The sequence below is a fragment of the Schistocerca gregaria genome, chromosome 3 (assembly GCF_023897955.1).
Source record: "Schistocerca gregaria isolate iqSchGreg1 chromosome 3, iqSchGreg1.2, whole genome shotgun sequence".
Classification (NCBI taxonomy): domain Eukaryota; kingdom Metazoa; phylum Arthropoda; class Insecta; order Orthoptera; family Acrididae; genus Schistocerca; species Schistocerca gregaria.
Genome location: NC_064922.1, coordinates 859643030 through 859667333, shown reverse-complemented (window position 1 = coordinate 859667333; position 24304 = coordinate 859643030). Strand labels below are relative to the sequence as shown.

Here is a 24304-nt window from a genome sequence, read left to right as displayed (position 1 = left end):
ACTAGCTGAGGGACTTAGTGTTCTCTGTACATTTATTTATTCCAGTCTTCTATTAGTCCACCTTCTCCAATCCCCACTCCCTGTCCACCACCTCCTGTCCCTCTCTGTGTCAATCTGCACTTTCCCCCCTGTTCATCTTTTCCTTCCCCTCCAGTTCCAACTCCCCCTTCCAATCTCCTCCTCCCCTCTCTCTGTCCATTTCCTTCTCTCCTCCCCCTGTTAATTTCCTCCCTTTTCCTTTTTTCCTTTCTGTGTCCGTCTCTTCCTCTCCCCTCTCACTGTCCATCTCTTTCTCTTCACGTTATCTGTCCATTTCCTCCTCCCCCTCTCTCTGTTCATCTCTTCCTTCCATCTCTCTACTTGTCTCTTCCTCCCCCTACCTCTGTCCATCTCCTTCCCCTCATCTTATTTCTCTCTTTGCCTATCTCCTCCCTCCCCCTCGTTGTCCGTTCATCTCCTCGTCCCGCCTTACTGGTTCATAGCCCCACAACTAATGTGTGTACGAAGTTGGTTGGGATCGTCCCTGGGGTTTATGATGAGCTTTTTGCCCGAGGCTTGTCTCGAATACGCGTATGTAAAATATATTTCACACATATTTTAAATATTTCACGCCTATTTTTTCACATGTTTTACTTGTATGTCTAGCGAATTTTGGGCGGCAATATTATTTTCACTCATCTTATTGTTTATGACACCGTATCTGCTGGACAATATGCTGCACAATAATTTTGCAGGTACATCCAGTTGTATATGGGCCTACTGCTTGTGAAATGTATTCTGAATAGAGATAATAATAAAGAAGTGATAAATTAAAACGTTATGCATGATGTAGCAGTCTGTCATGCATCTCAGTATTTATGACGTCATATTTCCTGAAGAATGTGTCGTAAAAAGGTATTTTTGTAGGTACATTCAGCAGCAACTGTTGATACTGTCTGCGAAAAGTGATGCAAATACAGTTCGTAACAAGGAAGTAATAAATTAGGACTATATGAATGATGCTGTAATTTCTTACACATTCAGTGTTTGTGACGTGGTATTTCCTGAACTGAATGTAGTACAATCATGTATATTTTATGGTACATCCCGTGGTTTATGTGAATACTGTCTGGAAAATGTGCCCCGAATACAGTTTGTAGTAATGTAGTAATAAATTAAAACATCATGCTTCAGGTGGCAGTTTTACTGCATGAACACAGAAAATGTAGTACGCGACAAAGTTTTTTTCCATCGCCATTTAGTGGGGAACGTCAGCAGCGAAAAGTTTTGTAAAGGTTGGAAGTCTGTAGGTGCCCTCATTCTCAAATACTAGATAACTAAAGTACGGGTAATCTCGTGTAGTGGGCTATACTGCTTTTCGCCCCTTTGACAACTGTGTAGGCCTTACCTCTACATTGATTGTTTCTATCTATCGCTTGACCTTTGTCCCGCAGTTACGCAGGGTCAGTCATTGTTAATGTTTAAGGGATGGCCGGATGCCCTTCCTGGCTGCCGCCACCCCGTACCCCCCCCCCCCCTCCCCCGGGGTGGAAGTAGTGCACCCCAAGTGTCTGCGTCGAGTGTAATCCACGGAACAGAGCGATAGTGTTCAGACGTCCACGAGCCGTGTACCTGAGGCGGAACATGGGGACCAGCCCGGTATTCACCTAGCAGGATGTGAAAAACCCCCTAAAAACCACGTCCAGGCTGGCCGGCACATCGGCCCTCGTCGTTAATCCGCAGGGCGGATTCTATCCGGGGCCGGCGCACCTACCCGATTCCAGGAAGCAGCGCGTTGGCGCTCTCGGCTACCCTGGCGGGTTCTCTACATCGATTGTTTCCAGACAGTAAATGATATTTGAACCATGTTTGTTTGAAATGGTCCTGTGGTATAGGAGGAGATGGGGAACATATAAACATACATACGTACACACATTTTTATAATTTGTATGGATATGTTAAGCAAATACAACAGAAGCAGCTTCTCAGTTAATACCACTAAAGATCGCACTGATGTGGGGAAAAGTTTAACAGCAACGTAATAACAGTTCCAACATTTGAAAGCTGAGTACACTGTGCTAGTAGGGTATCACTGAGGTACGCCAAAGTCCGTACAGTTTGTGGATGATGGCACTGACAATGCCTCGAATCACTAGACGCAACAAGCGAAGACGCAGGCTGCGACTGACGTATGCTGTACTCTGACGAATGGAACTCAGATTGAGGAACCGCCTGAGCAGTTGGCTCTTGACCCATAGAACCACAGCTGTGAACTCTCTATGTCGACGAACTGGAGGGCGGCAGGTCGGTGGACTACCAGCAGGTGGTGCCGGTCTAACGTGGCTCGCGGACGGGAGAGCGACGGCCGCCGCAGGCCTGGTGTGCCGCAGTGCAGCTGGCTAGCGCCTGTGAGGGGCGGCGACTGCTGTGCACTGCTGCGTGGCGGGTGGCCGGATCATAAGGCGCCAGCCACCGATACCACAGGCGCTTCATTACTAGCTGCGCTGTACCGGCACCAGCCAGAGCCAGTCTACACTATATGAAAACTTATGTGGACACCATATCCATATAAGTATATGGTTCTGGCAATACCGACCATGACCTTCCTCTTCTGTGCGGATGCACACATATTACCCGAACTCTTACGGGACATGGTAAGAGTGTCTTTCACAAGTAATGTGTTGGGTAGGGACACTACGAATGTAGTGGTTGGACGTATAAGGTGAGAATGTGGGTCTCGCGGGAGCATGCGCGAGATAGTCCCTGCAGCCGCATAATCCTCTGTGCCCTCGGTGGCGCAGCTGGATAGGCTGTCTGCCATGTAAGTAGGAGATCCCGGGTTTGAGTCCCGGTCGGAGCACACATTTTCTCCTGTCCCCGTTGATATATATCAATGCCCGTCAGCAGCTGAAGGTGTTAACATATAATTATAATTTCACTATATGAAAATGTCGAAATTCTTGCGCTGATTTCATATTTTTGGAAAGCCGTGATGAAACAAGCGCATTAATTGAGGATGAATTTAATTAATTGAGATAACGGTTCAAACATGAAATCCGGCCGTTTCTTTAATAAACTCTCTACGATGCAGCTGATAATGACACATCGATACCCTAGTGTTGAGCGACCGCGTAGCCACAGGTTGAATATGGCACACTTTTTGTCGCCAGTCAACGTCTCCGGTGGTAGTGGTTTAAAACGACGGAACGCGTACTGTAGCTTCAGTGTGTCCGTTGACTCTGAAGATGGCCGAAAGGTACATGGTCGAAATATTAGAAGAAGAGGAAACGGAGTTAGGTGACTGCGTTCCTGAAATTTAATCGACCAGTTACTGCACTGCGAAAACATGAAAATGCAACTCAGAATATTGCCTGCGAGGGGCGAGCGAGGGTTCGGGGCAACGTCTCTTCCCCATGCCCTCTTGCTGGTGGAAAACTGCTGGGTCGGATGTCTGATGAAGCAGTAAGCGAGATGATTTCTTCTGCCTCTCCAATGTCTTCAGAGCGCGAGAAGGAACAGACGATTTTTACTGAGTGTAGGGAAATAATCACGAATATTATACCATCGGGTTAGCAGGAATCTAGGGTTGGAAATTTTAAATATATATGGAAACAAAGTAGGGTGCTGGTTGACAACCATGCTCGTCCATCTATAAGAACTACTACAAAAATTGGAAAACGAAGAATCTCTGTTGGTGAATCTTGTATTTGTATCCCTAGGGAAAAAAAGTTAGAACACAATTTTCACTGTGACAATTTTCGTACAGTTGTCATACGAGACACTGCAAGACATTTCTAATAAGTGGAGAAGCGACTCCCTACTGTCCCTAAGCTCCTCATAACAATCACCAAAAGTTATGAACTGGTTACTCAAATTGCGAATACGATTGTTTGTACTGTTCTCGGGTCTCCAGCCGGGCGCAGTCGTTTTCAAACCACGATATTTCGACAGCGTTCGTTGCCACCATCTTCAGGTGATACCTGCAGACTGAGCGTCTCCGCTGAATCTCCTCCCCTTTATACTCTGAGCACTCCCCACCCCTTCCCCCGCGTCATGCCGCAGGCGGCGCTGGGTGGAGTGGTGGTGGGGAGGGGCGGACTGCTGGCTGCTGGATGCGAACTGTGGACTGTCAGATGTCCTGAGGTGCCTTGGGTCGGCGCTGTGCTTTTAGTTGGCTGAGTACTGGGTCCGAGGCTTTGCAGACCGGCGTCTCTGTTGATCAGCCCATCAGCTACACGTATTTCTATCGCCTCCTTCAGAACATGGTCCCAAAAAGACGAGACCTGTAGTAAAACTTCCATTTGCGCGTACTCCAAAGTATCTCCAGTATCCATGTAATGTTCCGCAACCGCAGATTTTGGAGGCTGCTTCAGTTCAGTGTGCCTTCTGTGTTCCTGGCATCTTTCTTCGATTGTCCGTACAGTTTGCCCGACGTATGCCTTACCGCATTTACGCGGAATACTGTAAACACCGCCGGCCGCGGTGGTCTCGCGGTTCTAGGCGCGCAGTCCGGAACCGTGCGACTGCTACGGTCGCAGGTTCGAATCCTGCCTCGGGCATGGATGTGTGTGATGTCCTTAGGTTAGTTAGGTTTATGTAGTTCTAAGTTCTAGGGGACTAATGACCACAGCAGTTGAGTCCCATAGTGCTCAGAGCCAACTGTAAACACCAGGTTTGCGGAGCCCCAGGTCATCTTTTACTGTACCCAGCAGGGCACGCGTTTTAGGTGGTGGGAGGAAGACACATCTGATGTTACACCGAGCCAGAATTCTGCCGATTTTGTTGGATACTTTGCCGGCGTAAGGCAGGTACGCCATTTTCTTCTCGTCCTCTTCGTTCTCTCTCTGCTGGGCTTGTGCATTCTGCCTGAAAGCACGTCGTATTTGACTCTCGTTATATATGTTCTTCTTGAAAACGTCCTTAAAGTGGTTAAATTCTCTTTGTAGGCTTTCCTCATCCGATATTGCGCGGGCCGTGTGTACCAGTGTTCGCACACAAGCTGTGAAGGCTGATGGCAGCTAGGAGCGTGGAGATACACATCAGTGTGGGTTTCTATCCTGTATACATTGTGTCCCAAGGTGCCATCCGCTTTGCGCTTGACTAGGACGTCCAGAAACGGGAATTCACCATTCTCTTCCACCTCCATGGTGAATTTGATGTTAGAATGCAGTGCTATTCTACGAAGGCTAAACGGTTTACCAGTAACACATGAAAATTTCCCGCTTTACGTGAGCCTTAACTGCTTGGGCTACCCGCGCACGACTCTCGGACAGGCCCGGACTTTCACGTTTCGAAGTGTCTACGCCCAACAGCGCTCGCATACAAAATGTATGGTTCCCACGTAGGGAGAGACATTGCTTCGGCATGAAATAAGGTAGAGTAGTGTCTGTATTTTACAGTGCTGCATAGTTCGATGCCATGTGCAAACAATACAGATACTTTCCTACTGTATTTCATGCGAAAGCAAGGCAATCTGACGAGCAAGACAATGTCTCTTCCTGTGCGGGTGTCATACAGTTTGTATGCGAGCACTACGGGACGTAGACACTAGGAAATTTGAAAGTTTGGGTCTGGCCGTGAGACGTGAATGGGCAGCCAAAGCGGCTAAGGTCACCGCTCCCGTAAAGGGGGAAATCCGGGTTCTGGCACAAATTTTCATAAGTTGCTAGTAAACCGTATGGCTGTCGTACAGTCGTATTCGCAATTTATGAATGCATTTCATTATTTAATGCGGCTGTCAATCGTCAGCAGTGTCTGTTCCTTCAGACAGACATTCATGTGCGAAGGATCATTGCATCGAGCTATACGGACACTACCCTACTGTGTGAACCAGAGAAAGAGTAGGGTTTCCATAGTCTGTCTGCACATTAAGGAATCTGCTACATGAAATGAGACTAATGAAAAACATGTACCGACAACAGGAAACTTTGACTGAGCTCTAGAATGGTGCGCTTTGACGTGAGAAATACTTGAGCAATCTTAGTACTTTCCGATATCAGGACAGAAAAATTGTTTAGATCGATTTTGTGTAGACATTAATCTTATGTTTAGTAATTGATGGTAGAGTGAAAATATTACGAGTCTCATTACAGATGCGAGATAAACAAATAGACATATTTGCTCATGCAGGTTCCAAAGCGGATTTTTCAGTTAAGCAGAATAGATTTTTAGAGGTGGAAGAGCCAGAGGAGATTCTTCTTTCTCCTCCTAATGTTGTCTGTTATCATCACGGGGCGGCATATTTATCTGGATACAGCAGTGTTAGAGGTAAAGGGTGGTCGGATGCCCGATCCCTACCCATCGCCTCTCTCTACTTCCCCCCTCCCCACCCCTATCTTCTACCTCCCCCCCTGACGGAATTTATGTAGCATATCTGTTTGCTCCTAGCGTTAAACATGAGGAAAGAGTGAGAACGTTTTTGAATTGTTTGAGAATCGTGGAACTCGGGTGGGACTGTGATACCAGCGAGTATTCACCTACTCGAATGTGCGAAACCGCTTAAAAACCACATCAATAAAGCCAATGGAGATTATCACAAACAAATTTCGAAAAGTGAGTGGAGGCAAAATTGGTCTTCAGTGTACCCAAAGAGAGTAAAAAAAGTTTATACTGCTCCTTATCGTGGTGTACAGAAAATAAACTAGTCTTATAATATACTGTTAAAATCGAAAATTGAAATGATTAACTGGGTGCGATATAATAATTCTCCTCACAACGAAACCACGAAGTTCGAATTGTCTGAACTGATTCAAAAATTAAGTCTCGAACAGAGGTGACGCTTTGATAAATTAGTGAGAAGTCATGAGCATAGAGTTCTCCAGCTACCTCCTTATATCTGTGAAGTGTGCGGAAACAGAACACAAAAGTGAACATTTCACCAGGGAAAGCGCAAGAGGCGACAAAGAACGCGACAGCGTGTCTATCTACAGTCGTCTGGTAGGAATGCGATGAACACGATATTCAAAAAACGACGAGTCAGTAGATGACAGCATTGACGAAACTGTCATAAACTTTGGTGAGATGGATTCTGACGATGACGATATCGAAAACGATAGTGATGCCGGCAAAGACCCTTCAGTTTCTGATCTGACTCGACCATGAGACTGGAGTGACAGCGACTGAAGGAATTGACCAGCAACCAAAACCCAGACGAGTAGCAGCCACCAGTACAGTGGTCATACAAATCATGAACTTGCTGTTATTATTCCGAAACTATCAATGAGCTGAAATGGTATCAAGACTTAATATATTTGCGTCACGTGTATGTAAGTAGGTGACTCACATAACGTTGACACAATTACTTTAACGATAGTCTTAGAACGACGAATACTGTCCTGCTGGTGGTTACGTCACGATCTCAGCCTTGTTTCTGTTCCGTGTATTCTTTCTAAGCTGCCGGCAGTAGACGTCCTTATCGTCATTGATAAATGCAAGTAAAATGCGAAGTTTATTGAACTTCAACTTCTTTATCTGTAAACCCTTTACGACGACATAGGTCTCGTGTATCTGGGATTGTAAAACAGGTAAGATCTTTAGACACTAGGAAGGCATCTGGCCCAGACGGTATCCCTATAAGATTATATGTTTATGCTACAAATATAGCATCATTCTTATCCATCATCTATCAAAGATCATTGGAACAGCGGTAAGTTCCAAGAAACTGGAAGAAGGCCCAGGTCATAGCAATGTATAAAAAGGGTAGAAAATCGGATGCTCATAATTACCGGCCAATTTACTGACATCGGTTTGTTGTATAATCATAGAACATATTTTGTGTTAAGACATAATGACTTTCTAGACTCTGAGAAGCTTATCTGCAGAAACCAGCACGGTTTTAGGAAACAGCGGTCATGCGAGACACAGCTGGTCCTTTTTGTGCATGATATACAACAGGCTCTAGATACAGGCTCCCAGATTGATGCCATATTTCTCGACTTTCTACAGCCGTTCGACTCAATTCCGCACTGTCGCTTGCTCCAATAAGTACGCGCTTACAGTCTGTCCGATGACATATGCGGTTGGATACAAAGTTTTCTAACAGACAGAGAGCAGTATGTCGTCTTGAATGGGGTGACTTCAACAGAAACAAGCGTAGCTTCAGATGTGCCCCATGGCAGCGTAATAGGTCCGCTGCTTTTTACGCTTTATATAAACGATCTCGTTGATGGTACTGACAGCGACATTAGATTGTTTGCCGATGATGCTTTAGCCAATAGGAAAGTAGTACCACACGAAAGTTGTGAACAAATCAATGAGGATCTGCAGAAAATAAATGCGCTGTGTAATGACTGGCAGTTATCTCTCAATATTTGTAAGTGTAACCTAATGCGTATAACAAGGCGAAAATCCCCATTAATGTACGAGTACAAAATAAATGCCCAGTCTTTGGAAGCAGTAACATCCGTTAAGTATCTGGGTGTGACTATTCACATGGAGTGATCTCAGATGGAGTGATCAGATTACACAAGTAACGGGCAAGGCGAACTCTAGATTGAGGCTTATTGGTAGAATCCTGAAGCGATGCAGTCCTTTCACACAAAGGAAATTGCTTACAATACGTTAGTTCGTCCAGTCTTAGAGTATTGTTCGTCTGTATGGAACCCTTACCAGTTTTTTTTTATAATTAAAGAGATTGAGAAGGTCCAAAGAAGAGCAGCAAGATTCGTGACTGGTACATTTAGCTATCGCGAGAGCGTTACAAACCTCATAGAAAGTTTGAAGTGGGATACACTTGCAGATAGACGACGCGCAAAACGAAAGGGCTGCTCACTGAATTCCGAAATCCGATCTTCGCCGAGGATGTAGAGTAGATATTATTACCACCAACTTTCATATCGCGCAATTATCACCATTCAAAGATAAGGGAAATTAGGGCTCGTACTGAGGCGTTCAGACAGTCGTTTCTCCATCGTGCGATCCGAGAGTGGAACAGAGGGGGTGGGGGTGGGGGTGGGGGGGAGAGGAAGTAACTTTGGCGCGAATTGTACCCTCCGCCACACATCTCTTGGTGGCTACCCGAGTATATATGTAGATGTAGATCGAGGCACATTAACAACAGTTGCGGACTGGAACATTTCAAGGGGAGTGCCGAAAGATTTCAGAGGGAGATTAACGGCTGTTACTTTTGCGTCACCTCGCTGCCGACTGCTTTGTGAACCAAACGTGCAAGACAAAGAGGAACGCGTGAGGGCGTCGTTCGGTGCTGTCAGTGGGGCGCTAACCGCCGCTCGGCTTCAGGAAGGACTGCGCTCCGGGCCCTGTGTGTGCCGCTTAACGGACAAAGCCAAGAAGACACCCCGCACCCCACTGCCGGATGCCTGTGCAAACTCCCCGGGGAGGAAAACAAACACGCCGCTCCGACATCGATGTATCGACCTCCGGCGCCGGGGAAAGCGCTTTTCCACTCCCGCCGGAAAATACTAGGGGACGACCCTCTCTCTAGATGAGGCGGAATCTCTGAGGTCGGCTGTCACAAGGAAAGCTGAACGGGGCGTGTAATGAACTGCTACTGCTTCTACACGTGATGTTCTGCCTTGTGCGTCTCTGTCCGCACGTGTCTTCTTATACCGGAGACCCTCAGCTAGTTTAGACTGCTTTACTTGTCTGCATGTCTCGTGCATCGTAATTTCGAATCCCCACTATGGTGTGGCATCGGCCAGTTAACAGTTGTGTAATATGCTTTCTGAGACAAAAAAATCACACTGCTTATTTACACGACTGTCTCAGACGACGTTTTCTTTGTTCACATAACTTCGGGAACGCAGCCGGGTGGTGTCATTAGGCTGGGTGTGCTCCTGTCGAAATATCGGCGTTTGTGGAAGACGCCACCCTGTTGCGTTTCTGTAAATTATTTAAACACTGTACACGCTAGGTGAAACATACTTGTTACTTTTTCATTCCTTACTGATGTACAATGACTTACACTTATAATTATCATCAGCCCCTCTCTCTCTCTCTCTGCCGGCCGCGGTGGTCTCTCGGTTCTAGGCGCACAGTCCGGAACCGTGCGACTGCTACGGTCGCAGGTTCAAATCCTGCCTCGGGCATGGATGTGTGTGATGTCTTTAGGTTAGTTAGGTTTAAGTAGTTCTAAGTTCTAGGGGACTATTGACCACAGATGTTGAGACCCATAGTGCTCAGAGCCATTTGAACCATTTTTCTCTCTCTCTCTCTCTCTCTCTCTCTCTCTCTCTCAAGCGCGCGCTCGCACTCACACACAATCATATTATTGTATGTCCAGAAATTCTTATGTGCAATAGAAGGAATTGTCAGGTATATATAATCTCAAACTTCCTCTCAGATACTTAAACTGGGACTCGAACCAGGGACCTTCGCCTTTCGCGAGCCAGTTCCCTTGCAACTGAACTACCTGAGCACGACTCAAAACCAGTCCTCAGAGCTTTACTTCATATAGACTCTTCCCTTCTAACTTCCAACTTAGCGAAAGTTCTCCTGCGTACTCTTGGAAGAGAGGATACTGCGGAGAACTGGTTTGTTAGCTACAGCCTACAGGAAGAAATACAGAATGAATTTTTACCCGGCGGCGTTTATGTGCTGATTTGAAGCTTCCTGTTAGAGTGAAAATTCATTCTGAATACAATTCCATTCACGTTTGAAGATAATGAAATGATCAGTTAAATAAAAAGTAAATAGTCAGCATGAATCCATATTTATACACTCCTGGAAATGGAAAAAAGAACACATTGACACCGGTGTGTCAGACCCACCATACTTGCTCCGGACAGTGCGAGAGGGCTGTACAAGCAATGATCACACGCACGGCACAGCGGACACACCAGGGACCGCGGTGTTGGCCGTCGAATGGCGCTAGCTGCGCAGCATTTGTGCACCGCCGCCGTCAGTGTCATCCAGTTTGCCGTGGCATACGGAGCTCCATCGCAGTCTTTAACACTGGTAGCATTCCGCGACAGCGTGGACGTGAACCGTATGTGCAGTTGACGGACTTTGAGCGAGGGCGTATAGTGGGCATGCGGGAGGCCGGGTGGACGTACCGCCGAATTGCTCAACACGTGGGGCGTGAGGTCTCCACAGTACATCGATGTTGTCGCCAGTGGTCGGCGGAAGGTGCACGTGCCCGTCGACCTGGGACCGGACCGCAGCGACGCACGGATGCACGCCAAAACCATAGGATTCTACGCAGTGCCGTAGGGGACCGCACCGCCACTTCCCAGCAAATTAGGGACACTGTTGCTCCTGGGGTATCGGCGAGGACCATTCGATCCGTCTCCATGATGCTGGGCTACGGTCCCGCACACCGTTAGGCCGTCTTCCGCTCACGCCCCAACATCGTGCAGCCCACCTCCAGTGGTGTCGCGACAGGCGTGAATGGAGGGACGAATGGAGACGTGTCGTCTTGAGCGATGAGAGTCGCTTCTCCCTTGGTGCCAATGATGGTCGTATGCGTGTTTGGCGCCGTGCAGGTGAGCGCCGCAATCAGGACTGCATACGACCGAGGCACACAGGGCCAACACCTGGCATCACGGTGTGGGGAGCGATCTCCTACACTGGCCGTACACCTCTGGTGATCGTCGAGGGGACACTGAATAGTGCACGGTACATCCAAACCGTCATCGAACCCATCGTTCTACCATTCCTAGACCGGCAAGGGAACTTGCTGTTCCAACAGGACAATGCACGTCCTCATGTATCCCGTGCCACCCAACGTGCTCTAGAAGGTGTAAGTCAACTACCCTCGCCAGCAAGATCTCCGGATCTGTCCCCCATTGAGCATGTTTGGGACTGGATGAAGCGTCGTCTCACGCGGTCTGCACGTCCAGCACGAACGCTGGTCTAACTGAGGCGCCAGGTGGAAATGGCATGGCAAGCCGTTCCACAGGACTACATCCAGCATCTCTACGATCGTCTCCATGGGAGAATAGCAGCCTGCATTGCTGCGAAAGGTAGATATACACTGTACTAGTGCCGACGTTGTGCATGCTCTGTTGCCTGTGTCTATGTGCCTGTGGTTCTGTCAGTGTGATCATGTGATGTATCTGACCCCAGGAATGTGTCAATAAAGTTTCCCCTTCCTGGGACAATGAATTCACGGTGTTCTTATTGCAATTTCCAGGAACGTATATGAATGGTTTATATGAATGTGAAATGACTCGTTGCACATCATTACAATAAACCGCACGAATGATCCAAGGAACATAAAACTAACTAACTAACGAAGCCTGTTAAATTTTTTCCACCACTGGGCAGATGGAGGAAGTCTTTTATGACCAAAGTACGTCGCTCCTTTCATTGCTACAACGGATCTATTACTCAAAGACGAGTTACTCCAGAATACGATGTTGTCAGATATCAATGAACCAAAATGAGAGACGTTACTTATGTTTGATATTTTAATCTCGGATATCTGATATTATCGGCAACGCGAAAGTTGCAGAACATCGACGTTTAAGAAGATGTGTAACATGTGATTTTCAGTTCAGGTTGTTATCAATATAAAGGTGTAAGAATTTACAATACTCGGCTGCATTTATTGATTTAATCCTCACGTATCCTTTCTGGGGTCGGGAATTGTGCAGTACAGAATTGCTGACAATGCGTTTTATCGAAACTGAGGGACAGTCCTTTTACAGACAACCACTTTTGATTTTCAAGAACATTATATTCAGCTTTTCAAGCGTTGCATCTTCTACATAAGGCAGGATTACCATACTTGGTTTGTCGTTGAAGAGAAGTGACTTTTTGCTTCTTGGATACATGGTAGCCGGCCGATGTGACCGAGTGGTTCTAGGCGCTTCACTCTGGAACCGTGTGACCGCTACGGTCGCAGGTTCGAATCCTACTTCGGGCATGGATGTGTGTGGTGTCCTTAGGTCAGTTAGGTTTAAGTAGTTCTAAGTTCTACGGGACTGATGACCTCAGATGTTAAGTCGCATAGTGCTCAGAGCCATTTGAACCATTTGATACATGATAGCAGATCATTTATACGCAAGTAGAAAATCCAAAGCCAGGTAACAGGCCTCAAAGATAGTATCAGAAGAAAATAACACAATAGAATCACACTGGGGCAACCCATGGAATGACAACAGTTTAAAAACACATACCAGATTCAAAGATAAATTGACTCCACATGGGTTAGAGAACCAAATACAGTCCTAGTATAACAGTGAGAACATGGAGGGTGACATTTACTGAACAATATGAAATGAAATCGTTAAAATTTCTGAACGGTTTGCGTTAGAACGTTCGAACGGCACGGTTGGCCGCGAGGCATGACGGGAATTAGTATGAGCATGCATGGTTTGGCTTAGCCACGAAGCTCTCTTTTATGTGGAGGTGTTTGTCAATGAGCAAAATTTGTGCCATTTGGGGGGCTGAGATTGTGTGGTGTGCGGTGTCCAGTCATGGAATATTTTATGCGATATTCGTTGATGGTTCGGTGACTACCGAATGGTACGTGAAGGTTTTGGAAGAAGATTTCATCCCTATTATCCGAAGTGACCCCGATTTCGACAAGATGTCGTTCATGCAAGACGGATCTCGACCCAACGAAGCAGGAAAGTGTTTGGTGTCCTGGAGCGGCACTTTGAGGACCGCATTCTGGCTCTGGGGTACCCAGACGCCACTGGCATGGGCTTCGACTGGCCACCATCTTCTCTGGATCTAAACACACGCGACTCCTTTTTTTGGGGCCTTATTAAAGACAAGATGTACAGTAATAACCCTAAAACCATTGCTGAGCTGAGAACAGCAATTCAGGAGGTCATTGACAGCACTAATGTTCCGACACTCCAGCGGGTCATGCAGAATTTCGCTATTTGTATGCGCCACATCGTCGCCAATGAAGGCAGGCATATCGTGTATGTCATCACATAATCGGAATATTATTAGTGACGTTTAGATGTTGAATAAAGTGTGTGCACGCCGTAGTTTGTGATTAATTTACGTTTTTTTCATATAGTTCAATAATTTTCAGCTAGTGCATGTATGGAAGTTTGTTCTGAATAATAGTTCCTACAATCTCTGCCAAATAATATAGTGAAAACAAACCAGAAATACAACAAGGTGTTGAAATTTCATACAATTCAGAATTACAAAAAAAATGAGTAAATGTTTCTAAATAACTTTCTAAAATAGTTGTAGGCCGTGTATCCAAAACTGGCGTTATGAGCGACCACATCAAGAAAAATATGCAAGGTTCACAATTCCCTAATTGCAAAAGGAACCAGAGTGGTTATTCAGCCCCACTGTGTCGAAGGCACCAAAATAGGCTGTGGGTTTACTTTAGTCAGAAGCGCTTACTTCACATGGCCGAAGGTACAGCAACGTAACCTGGTAGTTCGCTGCTCGTACTGCTGCACCACTGGCCGAAATGAACACAGGTGTTCAGGAGTCAGAGGTACTCTATTACAAAAATGGTCAATAATAAATAGTCACCCTTGCACAGACTAAAAACCTTTGTGCACACCAGTAACATTGTCTTCTCTTTCGTATGTGCAGGGAGGAGACCCCCAAGAGAGATCATTGCCGATAAAATTTTATTAAAAATTTTTTTCCATTCATAATGTACGGCCGTAGCGTTGTTTGGCATACTGTGGTGGAAGGTGCTGGCCGGAAGACCATGGTCGGCGCATTCCAGCCACGTGCTCCTCGGTCAGACTCTAGTCCCACGGGTTGGTTGCGCTGACGAGGGTACGCTACTGGCAAAGCACGTTGGTGGAATCGACCCTCCAATCAGATACTAGTGGTGTGATCACGTGTGGACGCGACTGGGAGCGGCGAGGGCGGCTTGGGAACAGCTCCGCGCTCTCTTAGCTTCAGACCTCAAACCCGAGTAGTCGCTCCTCTAGCCTCTGCCTCTCTCCTCTAACCTCCTGATGAACAGACGGCAACCCCTATTAGGGTTGCTCAGCCCTAGTCATCCATGTACCATCGTTACAGGAATAATTTGGCTCCATTCCAACTTCATTACTTTTCATTTTACAACACCCACCGCTCCTGACCTCTATCCTGACGAACACGTATAAGCACGTAACCAGTCGTATAAGGGAGAGAGCTAACACGTTATGAGGGAAGACCTATGTGACAACACACTCACAATACGCTGCCCCAGTTAGTGCTTGCCAGGAACTGTCTGCTCTCTGGCAGCCAGCACCGAGCGTGACGTAATATTCCCCTGTTTGGACATCACCCTCTCCTCGTCTGCCGTCGACCAGACGACGGCTATCCAGACGTCCTGTCCAGCTGCCGGGTTCCCTCTCCCGTGACTCGCTCGCTCGTACTCCCAGTTCTGGCCGATGTGTTCAGCTGGCCTTGCACGCCAAATCGCGACAGCACAGGAGTTAACGGCGCCCTCATGTAGCGGCGCTGGCACAGCCGCTACTCTGCGCACACGACTTTTCAAACTGTGACAGGGGAGTAACATCGTGTAACGACACTTTTGCTTTGCGGAAAGCTGATTCTCGTTTACCTTTGACTAACACAATGCAAGTCAGATCTTTCATGGGTACCTAGCTTCCTCAAAAGTAACTTTAGAACTTACGTTATATACACTCATGCACTTAAATTAAGGATAATGCTTGTACATGGAGAAACAACGCTCTGGTGGGCGGTTTGCGGGTTCAAATCACCACGGCGTGTGACAATGCGGTGCATTTGACCTGTGGTCGTCGCACGGTGGCGCTGGCACCAATTCACATACGCAGAGGTGTATTGGTGCACGTCAGAGTACGGTGCAGCGAGTAAGTGTGCAGACCTTTTCAGACTGTGTATTGAAAATGGCCCAAAGAACACTCATTGATGACGTTATGACGGGTAGAATACTAGTGCGACTGGAGGCTGGTCAAACACAGCAGGTCGTAGCACGGGCCCCCTGTGTGGCACAAAGTGTGATCTCAAGATTATGGCAACGATTCCAGCAGACATGAAACGTATCCAGTACGGGATGTCCACAGTGTACAACGCCACAAGAAGACCGATATCTCACCATCAGTGCCCGCAGACTGCCAGGGAGTACTGCAGGTAGCCTTGCTCGGGACCTTACCGCAGCCACTGGAACAGTTTTCTCCAGACACACAGTCTACAGACGACTGAACAGATATGGTTTATTCGCCTGGAGACCTGCAAGGTGCATTCCACTGACCCCTGGTCACAGGAGAGCCGTAAAGCCTGGTGTCAAGAACACAGTACATGGTCATTGGAACAGTGGTCCCATGTTATGTTCACGGACGAGTCCAGGTACAGTCTGAACAGTGATTCTCGCCGGGTTTTCATCTGGCGTGAACCAGGAACCTTAATGTCCTTAAGAGGGACCTGTATGGAGGTTGGTTTGATGGTGTGGAGTGGGATTATGTTTGGTGCACGCACACCCCTGCATGTCTCTGACAGAGGAACTGTAACAGGACAGGTGTATCGGGACATCATTTTGCACCTTCCTCATGATGGCAGATAAGGCACAGCCCCACCGAGCTGCCATCGTGGAGGTGTACCTTGAAACAGAAGATCTCTGGCGAATGGAGTGGCCTGCCTGTTCTCCAGACCTAAACCCCATCGAGCACGTCTGGGATGCTCTCTCTCGACGTATCGCTGCACGTCTTCAAACCCCTAGGACACTTCAGGAGCTCCATCAGGCACTGGTGCAAGAATGGGAGGCTGTACCCCAGCACCTGCTCGTCTACCTCATCCAGAGTATGCCAACCCGTTCTGTGGCCGGTGCACGTGTGCATGGTGATCATATCCCATATTGGTGTTGGGGTACATGCGCCATAAACAGTGGCGTTTTCTAGCACATGTGTTTCGGGACATTTTTCTCAACTTATCACCAATACCGTGGACTTACAGATCTGTGTCGTGTGTGTTCCCTATGTGCCTATGCTATTAGTGCCAGTTCTGTGTAGTGCCACGTAGTGTGGCACCATATTCTGCAGTTATCCTTAATTTATGAGCATGAGTGTATTTCCCACAGTGGATTAGCATATAATTATGCAACTGTGTATGCGGGATGTTTCTCAATCACTGTTACAGGCTACTAGGGGCTGTGGATGGGGTGTAGTAGACAAAGTTTGGATAAGGAGAAGGAACCTGTATCTGGAAAAGTACCACTTGGGTGTAAAATAAGTTTTCCCGTGTTAACCTAAAGACAACGTCAGTTACGAATGTAGCAGGCGTGGTATCATCGGTACTGAACTGATATCTATGGAAATATGTCGCCTGGACATATGATTCACATTTCTTACTACACCAGCTCTATATTCGTATCCGGTTATGCCCTCATTCAGGTGATTGGCTCCTCGAAACAAACATTATGCCAGGGATGCATGCTGGTTGGAGCAGCATTATACAATGGGGGCCATCCACCTGCACTCCCACAGGACGTGTGGCAGCAACTGAAGGCATCATGACGGCTGTGGACCACTTGCACAAATAGACGACCTGCATCCCTTCATGCTAGATGTCTTCCCCATGGCAATGGCATCTTTCAGCGTGATGACTGTTCTTATCACAAGGTCAAAATCATGCTACAATGGTTATTGGACGATAGTGCCCTCAAGTTGATGTCTTTGCCAAAAAATTCACCTGATTTTAATCTAATGGAACACATTGGCTACCACTTCCGCATCCTAAAAAAAAAAAGTTCAAATGTGTGTGAAATCTTATGGGACTTAACTGCTAAGGTTATCAGTCCCTAAGCTTACACACTACTTAACCTAAATTATCCTAAGGACAAACACACACACCCATGCCCGAGGGAGGACTCGAACCTCCGCCGGGACCAGCCGCACAGTCCATGACTGCAGCGCCTGAGACCGCTCGGCTAACCCCGCGTGGCCCGCATCCTCAAACTGCCTGCCAGCTGTTAACCTGGAAGAATTGAGCCACATACCATCACATTAGAGAGAGAGAGGGAGGGAGAGAGAGAGAGAGAGAGAGAGAGAGAGAGAGAGAGAGAGAGAGTTGGCTTCCCGTGGGCAGGTAGTTCTATTAGACATGTCTGGTGATTAATGGAGTTACTTTTTCAAGAGTGGATTTCAGCGGTAGATTCTGGAGAACCGTATGTAGCTAATGGCATGTGTATGGAGACATAACTACTGATGGATTAATTTTTAATTGTCTGGTATATATATTCCTCCATAAGGGGTGGGATAAATGTAGCCATATTGTTCCTTTTCAACCTTTGAATAGAACAATAAAGAAGACATAGATAAAAATATAAACCATGATATAAAGCTTAATGAATGCATGTAATGTTGAATCTTGTTTCGATTCTACTGCAGTGGTCTGCTGGTAGCATTTTATCCTTATGGAATTTGGAAGCAGATGGGACTGGAGAGTACATGATATAAGAAGGTATGTGGGTAGGGTCAAGGGAGGGAATGATTGTCATAGCAGGCCCATAGGAATGTTAATACACAGGGATCTTAATTTCCAACGGAAGAGGTAGGGTAAGTTACAGATAGTACGTGAAATAGATCTCAGGTATGATTTCATAGTCTGGGAGGGGAAGGCGGTTGAAATTACACTGTGATAGAATATGGAGTATGTGGAGACGCAAAGAAAAGGCGGGATGTGGTGCAGGAGCAAAGCAGCGATATCAGTGACAGGTGAAAGGGGGGGGGGGGCGCGGACAGTGGATTGCCAGGACTTGATTTCATGGGGGAAGCAGAGTGGGTGTAAAACTACTAGCGCCACTGCATAATTAGGTTAAAAACAGATTAACAAGTCTTTGAGGCTAGCAGTGGCAGTCCTAAGTGAAATAATTAATTTCGACTTTAATTTGATTTGTGATTATATGTGTGTCAATGAGAGATACCAAATAGACAGGGAATAGAAGTGTTGTTTATAATTTTTGTTGGCCGTGTTTACAGTTGATTCAGAAATTAGCAGTTTTCGTAAAGAGGGCATTTTCCGTCGTCTGGGAGCTTTTGTGCTAAGTCTGAACGGTCCTTTGCTTAAGAACCCGCCCCCCCTCCCCCCTGAGGCGCCAGAGAAGATGTTCTGAGCCCTAGAAGAAGCCCATGTCCGCCACCCTAACTTAACCTAGCAATCTGCCTGGAACTGTGTGAATGAGCACAGTTAGGTGGGCTGCTGAAAGTAGAGCGGTGTTTAATGGCGGCCAGAATAAGGCGTCTGTCTCTCTCTGGGACCCAACATGTTTCTGTGGTCAGTAGAGACAGTCTCACAACCGAATCGTCCTATCGTTTTGGTGCTACTGTTAAGACAGTTCAACTGAGTGCTACAGGCACCAGAAGGGTTGATAACAGATTGCCTGTCAGTCGGAGAAAGAGTTAATGATCTTGTTGCTAGATGGTTGTGACAATCAGATTACCCAGAGCTACAATGGTAGCTCATAGTCACAATTCCATATGTGTCACCAATACTTCCATGCCGCTGCTGAGGTACCCTGCGACGATCTAATGCCATGTGCCGTCATTAGGCAGCATCTCTGTCGCTTCCCTCATTTATATGTTTTATTTCTCCATTACCATATGAGTATTTGTTGGTCTTCGTACAGGTATACATATCTGTCTGAGTCTGTAGTCTACTGTTATGTAAATTGCGTTGTGATGCCACCTTCCATCCTTAATCTATGTTGGTACTAGGTATTCTCAATGATGAACATGAAGACAGGGTCGAGTTGCACCTGTAGTAGGAGTTGAATTCAATGTCACAGCCGTGGTAAGGCCAGGGCTTAAGGTTGTGGGTATTCATTTCTAAGGCACATCGCTGGGAATAGAGTTCCACTGTCTCACAACAGGACTTACGAATGTGAACCAGATGTCTCAGGAGGCGTGAGAATTCTTCTTTGGATGTGAGATATGTAACTGCTGTGGCAAACTGCTGTGTGACACTCTCGTGAATAAAAAAGTAGCACACTCAGGTGCAGCTAAACAAAATTACTAGGCATGGCACAGCTTTACTCACATGCCCCAAGCCTCATACACCTAGAGGCAGTCAGACAGAAACGTTGGACACGGCTCTGATCGCATACCCCGTGCCAGTGATATTGAGGTACAGTCAGACAGAAAGGCTAGTCATGGCTCCACATACCTGACCAGTGCCTGCGACACTGTGGTGAAGTCAGACACAAAGGGCTGGCGCAACTCCAGCCACGTGGAAGTGCAAGAAGAGAGCAACGCTGACTCACTTGCCAGCTGGCAGCGACACGGAGTCACAGTCAGACAGAGTGCGCCTCGTGTTCACTCACCTGCCCCGCGCTGATGGTACTGCGGTTAAGCCAGATAGAAGGGCTAGGCACGGGACAGCTCCACTCACCTGGCCGGTGCCGGCGACGCTCTGGCGATCTGCGCCATGTCCAGCTGGGTCTTGTCAGACAGAAAGGCTACGCACGGGACAGCTCCACTCACCTGGCCGGTGCCGGCGACGCTCTGGCGATCTGCGCCATGTCCAGCTGGATCTTGTCAGACAGAAAGGCTACGCACGGGACAGCTCCACTCACCTGGCCGGTGCCGGCGACGTATCTGGCGATCTGCGCCAGCGGCCAACGGTCCAGCTGGTTCTGGTCAGGCCGCAGCACTCTCGCCTCCTCGTCCGCCAGCCGCAACTCGAACACCGTCGTGAAGGTGGCACTCTGCTGCTGCCAAAATACCACAACACACCACACTGTGCGACCCGTTAGCGGCGCATCTGAGTAAGGTACATCTATGTAAAGGATGTTTCACGAGGAATACTAAATATTTTAGGACGTGATAGTATAGAATAACTAAAATAAAACATTCCGTATTACACGTTTACAGAGCTGCAGCTGCTTTCTGAGATAATTTTCATTTCACTTGTTGGTTCTCGAATTTTCTTTTCATGTCTTTCACTGGTGTCATGTCCCGCGCTGACCCAGGGTCGTCATTGTTAGGAATGGATTTGGCAAGGTGAGTGAAAACGGGTGGCTGGATGCTCTTCCTACCGCCACCCCGTACCCCCCGGGACAGAATTCTACATCTACATCTACATCTACATTTATACTCCGCAAGCCACCCAACGGTGTGTGGCGGAGGGCACTTTACGTCCCACTGCCATTACCTCCCTTTCCTACTTCAGTCGCGTATGGTTCGCGGGAACAACGACTGTCTGAAAGCCTCCGTGCGCGCTCGAATCACTCTAATTTTACATTCGTGATCTCCTCTGGAGGTATAAGTAGGGGGAAGCAATATATTCGATACCTCATCCAGAAACGCACCCTCTCGAAACCTGGCGAGCAAGCTACACCGCGATGCAGAGCGCCTCTCTTGCAGAGTCTGCCACTTGAGTTTGCTAAACATCTCCGTAACGCAATCACTGTTACCAAATAACCCTGTGACGAAACGCGCCGCTCTTCTTTGGATCTTCTCTATTTCCTCCGTCAACGCGATCTAGTACGGATCCCACACTGATGAGCAATACTCAAGTATAGGGCGAACGAGTGTTTTGTAAGCCACCTCCTTTGTTGACGGACTACATTTTCTAAAGACTCCCCCAATGAATATCAACCTCGTACCCGCCTTACCAACAATTAATTTTATATGATCATTCCACTTCAAATCGTTCCGCACGCATACCCCCACATATTTTACAGAAGTAACTGCCACCATTGTTTGTTCCGCTATGTATTCGCAATACATTATATTTGTCTATGTTAAGGGTCAGTTGCCACTCCCTGCACCAAGTGCCTATCCGCTGCAGATCTTCCTGCATTTCGCTACAATTTTATAATGCTGCAACTTCTCTGTATACTACAGCATCATGCGCGGAGAGCCTCACGGAACTTCCGACACTATTTACTAGGTCATTTATATATATTATGAAAAGCAATGGTCCCATAACACTCCCCTGTGGCACGCCAGAGGTTACTTTAACGTCTGTAGACGTCTCTCCATTGATAACAACATGCTGTGTTCTGTTTGCTAAAAACTCTTCAATCCAGCCACACAGCTGGTCTGGTATACCGTAGGTTCTTACTTTGTTTATCAGGCGACAATGCGGAACTGTATCGAACGCCTTCCGGAAGTCAAGGAAAATAGCATCTACCTGGGAGCCTGTATCTATTATTTTCTGGGTCTCGTGAACAAATAAAGCTAGTTGGGTCTCACGTGATCGCTGTTTCCGGAAGCCATGCTGATTTCTAAGGAGTAGATTCCGGGTTTCCAAAAACGACGTGATACTCGAGCAAATAACATGTTCTAAAATTCTACAACAGATCGACGTCAGAGATATAGGTCTAGAGTTTTGCGCATCTTCTCGACGACCTTTCTTGAAGACTGGGACTACCTGTGCTCTTTTCCAATCATTTGGAACCTTCCGTTCCTCTAGAGACTTGCGGTACACGGCTGTTAGTAGGGGAGCAAGTTCTTTCGCGTACTCTGTGTAGAATCGAATCGGTATCCCGTCAGGTCCAGTGGACTTTCCTCTGTTGAGTGATTCCAGTTGCTTTTCTATTCCTTGGACACTTATTTCGATGTCAACCATTTTTTCGTTTGTGCGAGGATTTAGAGAAGGAACTGCAGTGCGGTCTTCCTCTGTGAAACAGCTTTGGAAAAAGGTGTTTAGTATTTCAGCTTTACGCGTGTCATCCTCTGTTTCAATGCCATCATCATCCCGTAGCGTCTGGATATGCTTTTTCGAGCCACTTCCTGATTTAAAGTAAGGCCAGAACTTCCTAGGATTTTCTGTCAAGTCAGTACATAAAATTTTACTTTCGAATTCATTGAACGCTTCACGCATAGCCCTCCTTACGCTAACTTTGACATCGTTTAGCTTCTGTTTGTCTGCGTTTAAACTTGGAGTGAAGCTCTCTTTGCTTTCGCAGTAGTTTCCTAACTTTGTTGTTGTACCACGGTGGGATTTTACCGTCCCTCACAATTTTACTCTGCACGTACCTGTCTAAAACGCATTTTACGATTGCCTTTAACTTTTTCTATAAACACTCAACATTGCCAGTGTCGGAACAGAAATTTTCGTTTTGATCTGTTAGGTAGTCTGAAATCTGCCTTATATTACTCTTGCTAAACAGATAAACCTTCCTCCCTTTTTTTATATTCCTATTAACTTCCATATTCAGGAATGCTGCAATGGCCTCATGATCACTGATTCCCTGTTCTGCACATACAGAGTCGAAAAGTTCGGGTCTGTTTGTTATCAGTAGGTCCAAGATGTACCCCAGCTGTCTGCGACTAGTGTAATTCATGAAACAGTGCGAACGTGTTCAGATGTCTGCGAGTCGTGCAACTGAGGCGGAATGTGAGGACCAGCTCGATATTCACCTAGCGGGATGTGGAAAACCGCCTAAAAACCACATCCAGGCTGGCTGGCACACCGACCGTCGTCGGTAATCCGCCGGGCGGATTCGAACCGGGGCCAGTGCGCCTACCGGAGTCCAGGAAGCAGGGCATTAGTACTCTCGGCTAACCTGGCGGGTTTGTTGGTACCCGAATTGCTATGGTGTTATTATCGACTGTCATTTCTCTTTTCAAGTTGAACTTGTATTGTTGTGCTTGAGCTAACATAACTGAATTTTTCAACAATGATACATATTTGTCGCCATTTCTTCCATGTTATTTAAACATGCCACAAAAATGCTGAATATTCTAATATGTTGCTTGCGTACTGGTTTTCCATTGGAAAAGCTGATACTGCTTGTAGAGAAAATGGAAAAATATCTTCTCACTGAAGAGTACCAGATTCGAGAATGTGTTACTCGTCTTTTCGTTAAACTGCGTGAGACCGGACCAGTGGCCATCATTCATACTTCAACTGACTGTGTAGATTTATGGATGAAGTAGAAGGCACTGTTTGGTTAGCAGAACGTAGCCCTTCTACAGTGACATTCTACAAGCATTTCTACAAGTATCAGTGATCCACATACAACAATAAGGCGGCCATTAAGTACAAAGTGCCGCTATCCTCGTATTTACAGTGGATTAACACTTTAAGGAAGGAGATAGAAGTAGATGATTAAATTTTGTTGTACGCTAACTGCAAATTGCCTAGTAATTCCACTAATACTGTTTAATGATGAACCCACTTTCAGTTCTGACGGTGTCAGCAATACCCGCAACTCACATCGGCGTTCCAACGAAAACCCACATGCCATTGTGGATACAGATTTTCAAAAACGCTCCTCTGTAAATGTGCTGTGTGTCTGATAGACAAACAGGCCTTTTTATTAACTCATCGTCTTACAAGTGATCCTTATCTAGACGTTCCTGTGAACAAGCTTCCATCTTTAATCAGGTATATTTCTTTGGCTACTAGGATGTCTATGGTCTCGTAGCACGAAGGGGCCCCTGCATATTGTTGTCTTCAGGTAACAGAGACATCATCTAATTCTGACATCCTTCAGTACAGGGTCCGCGAAAATGAA

General features: G+C 46.8%; 1 protein-coding gene across 1 annotated transcript in view; it reads right to left on the bottom strand.

Annotated features, from left to right (window-relative positions):
- Nucleotides 1–24304, bottom strand: part of LOC126355632 (cGMP-specific 3',5'-cyclic phosphodiesterase) — a gene marked incomplete at its 3' end in the record, with an annotated part of 1336169 nt that overhangs the window by 219860 nt on the left and 1092005 nt on the right. The window contains exon 13 of the mRNA XM_050005998.1: nt 20411–20548. Coding sequence (XP_049861955.1) covers nt 20411–20548 — 138 coding nt within the window. The remainder of the gene's footprint in view (nt 1–20410; nt 20549–24304) is intronic.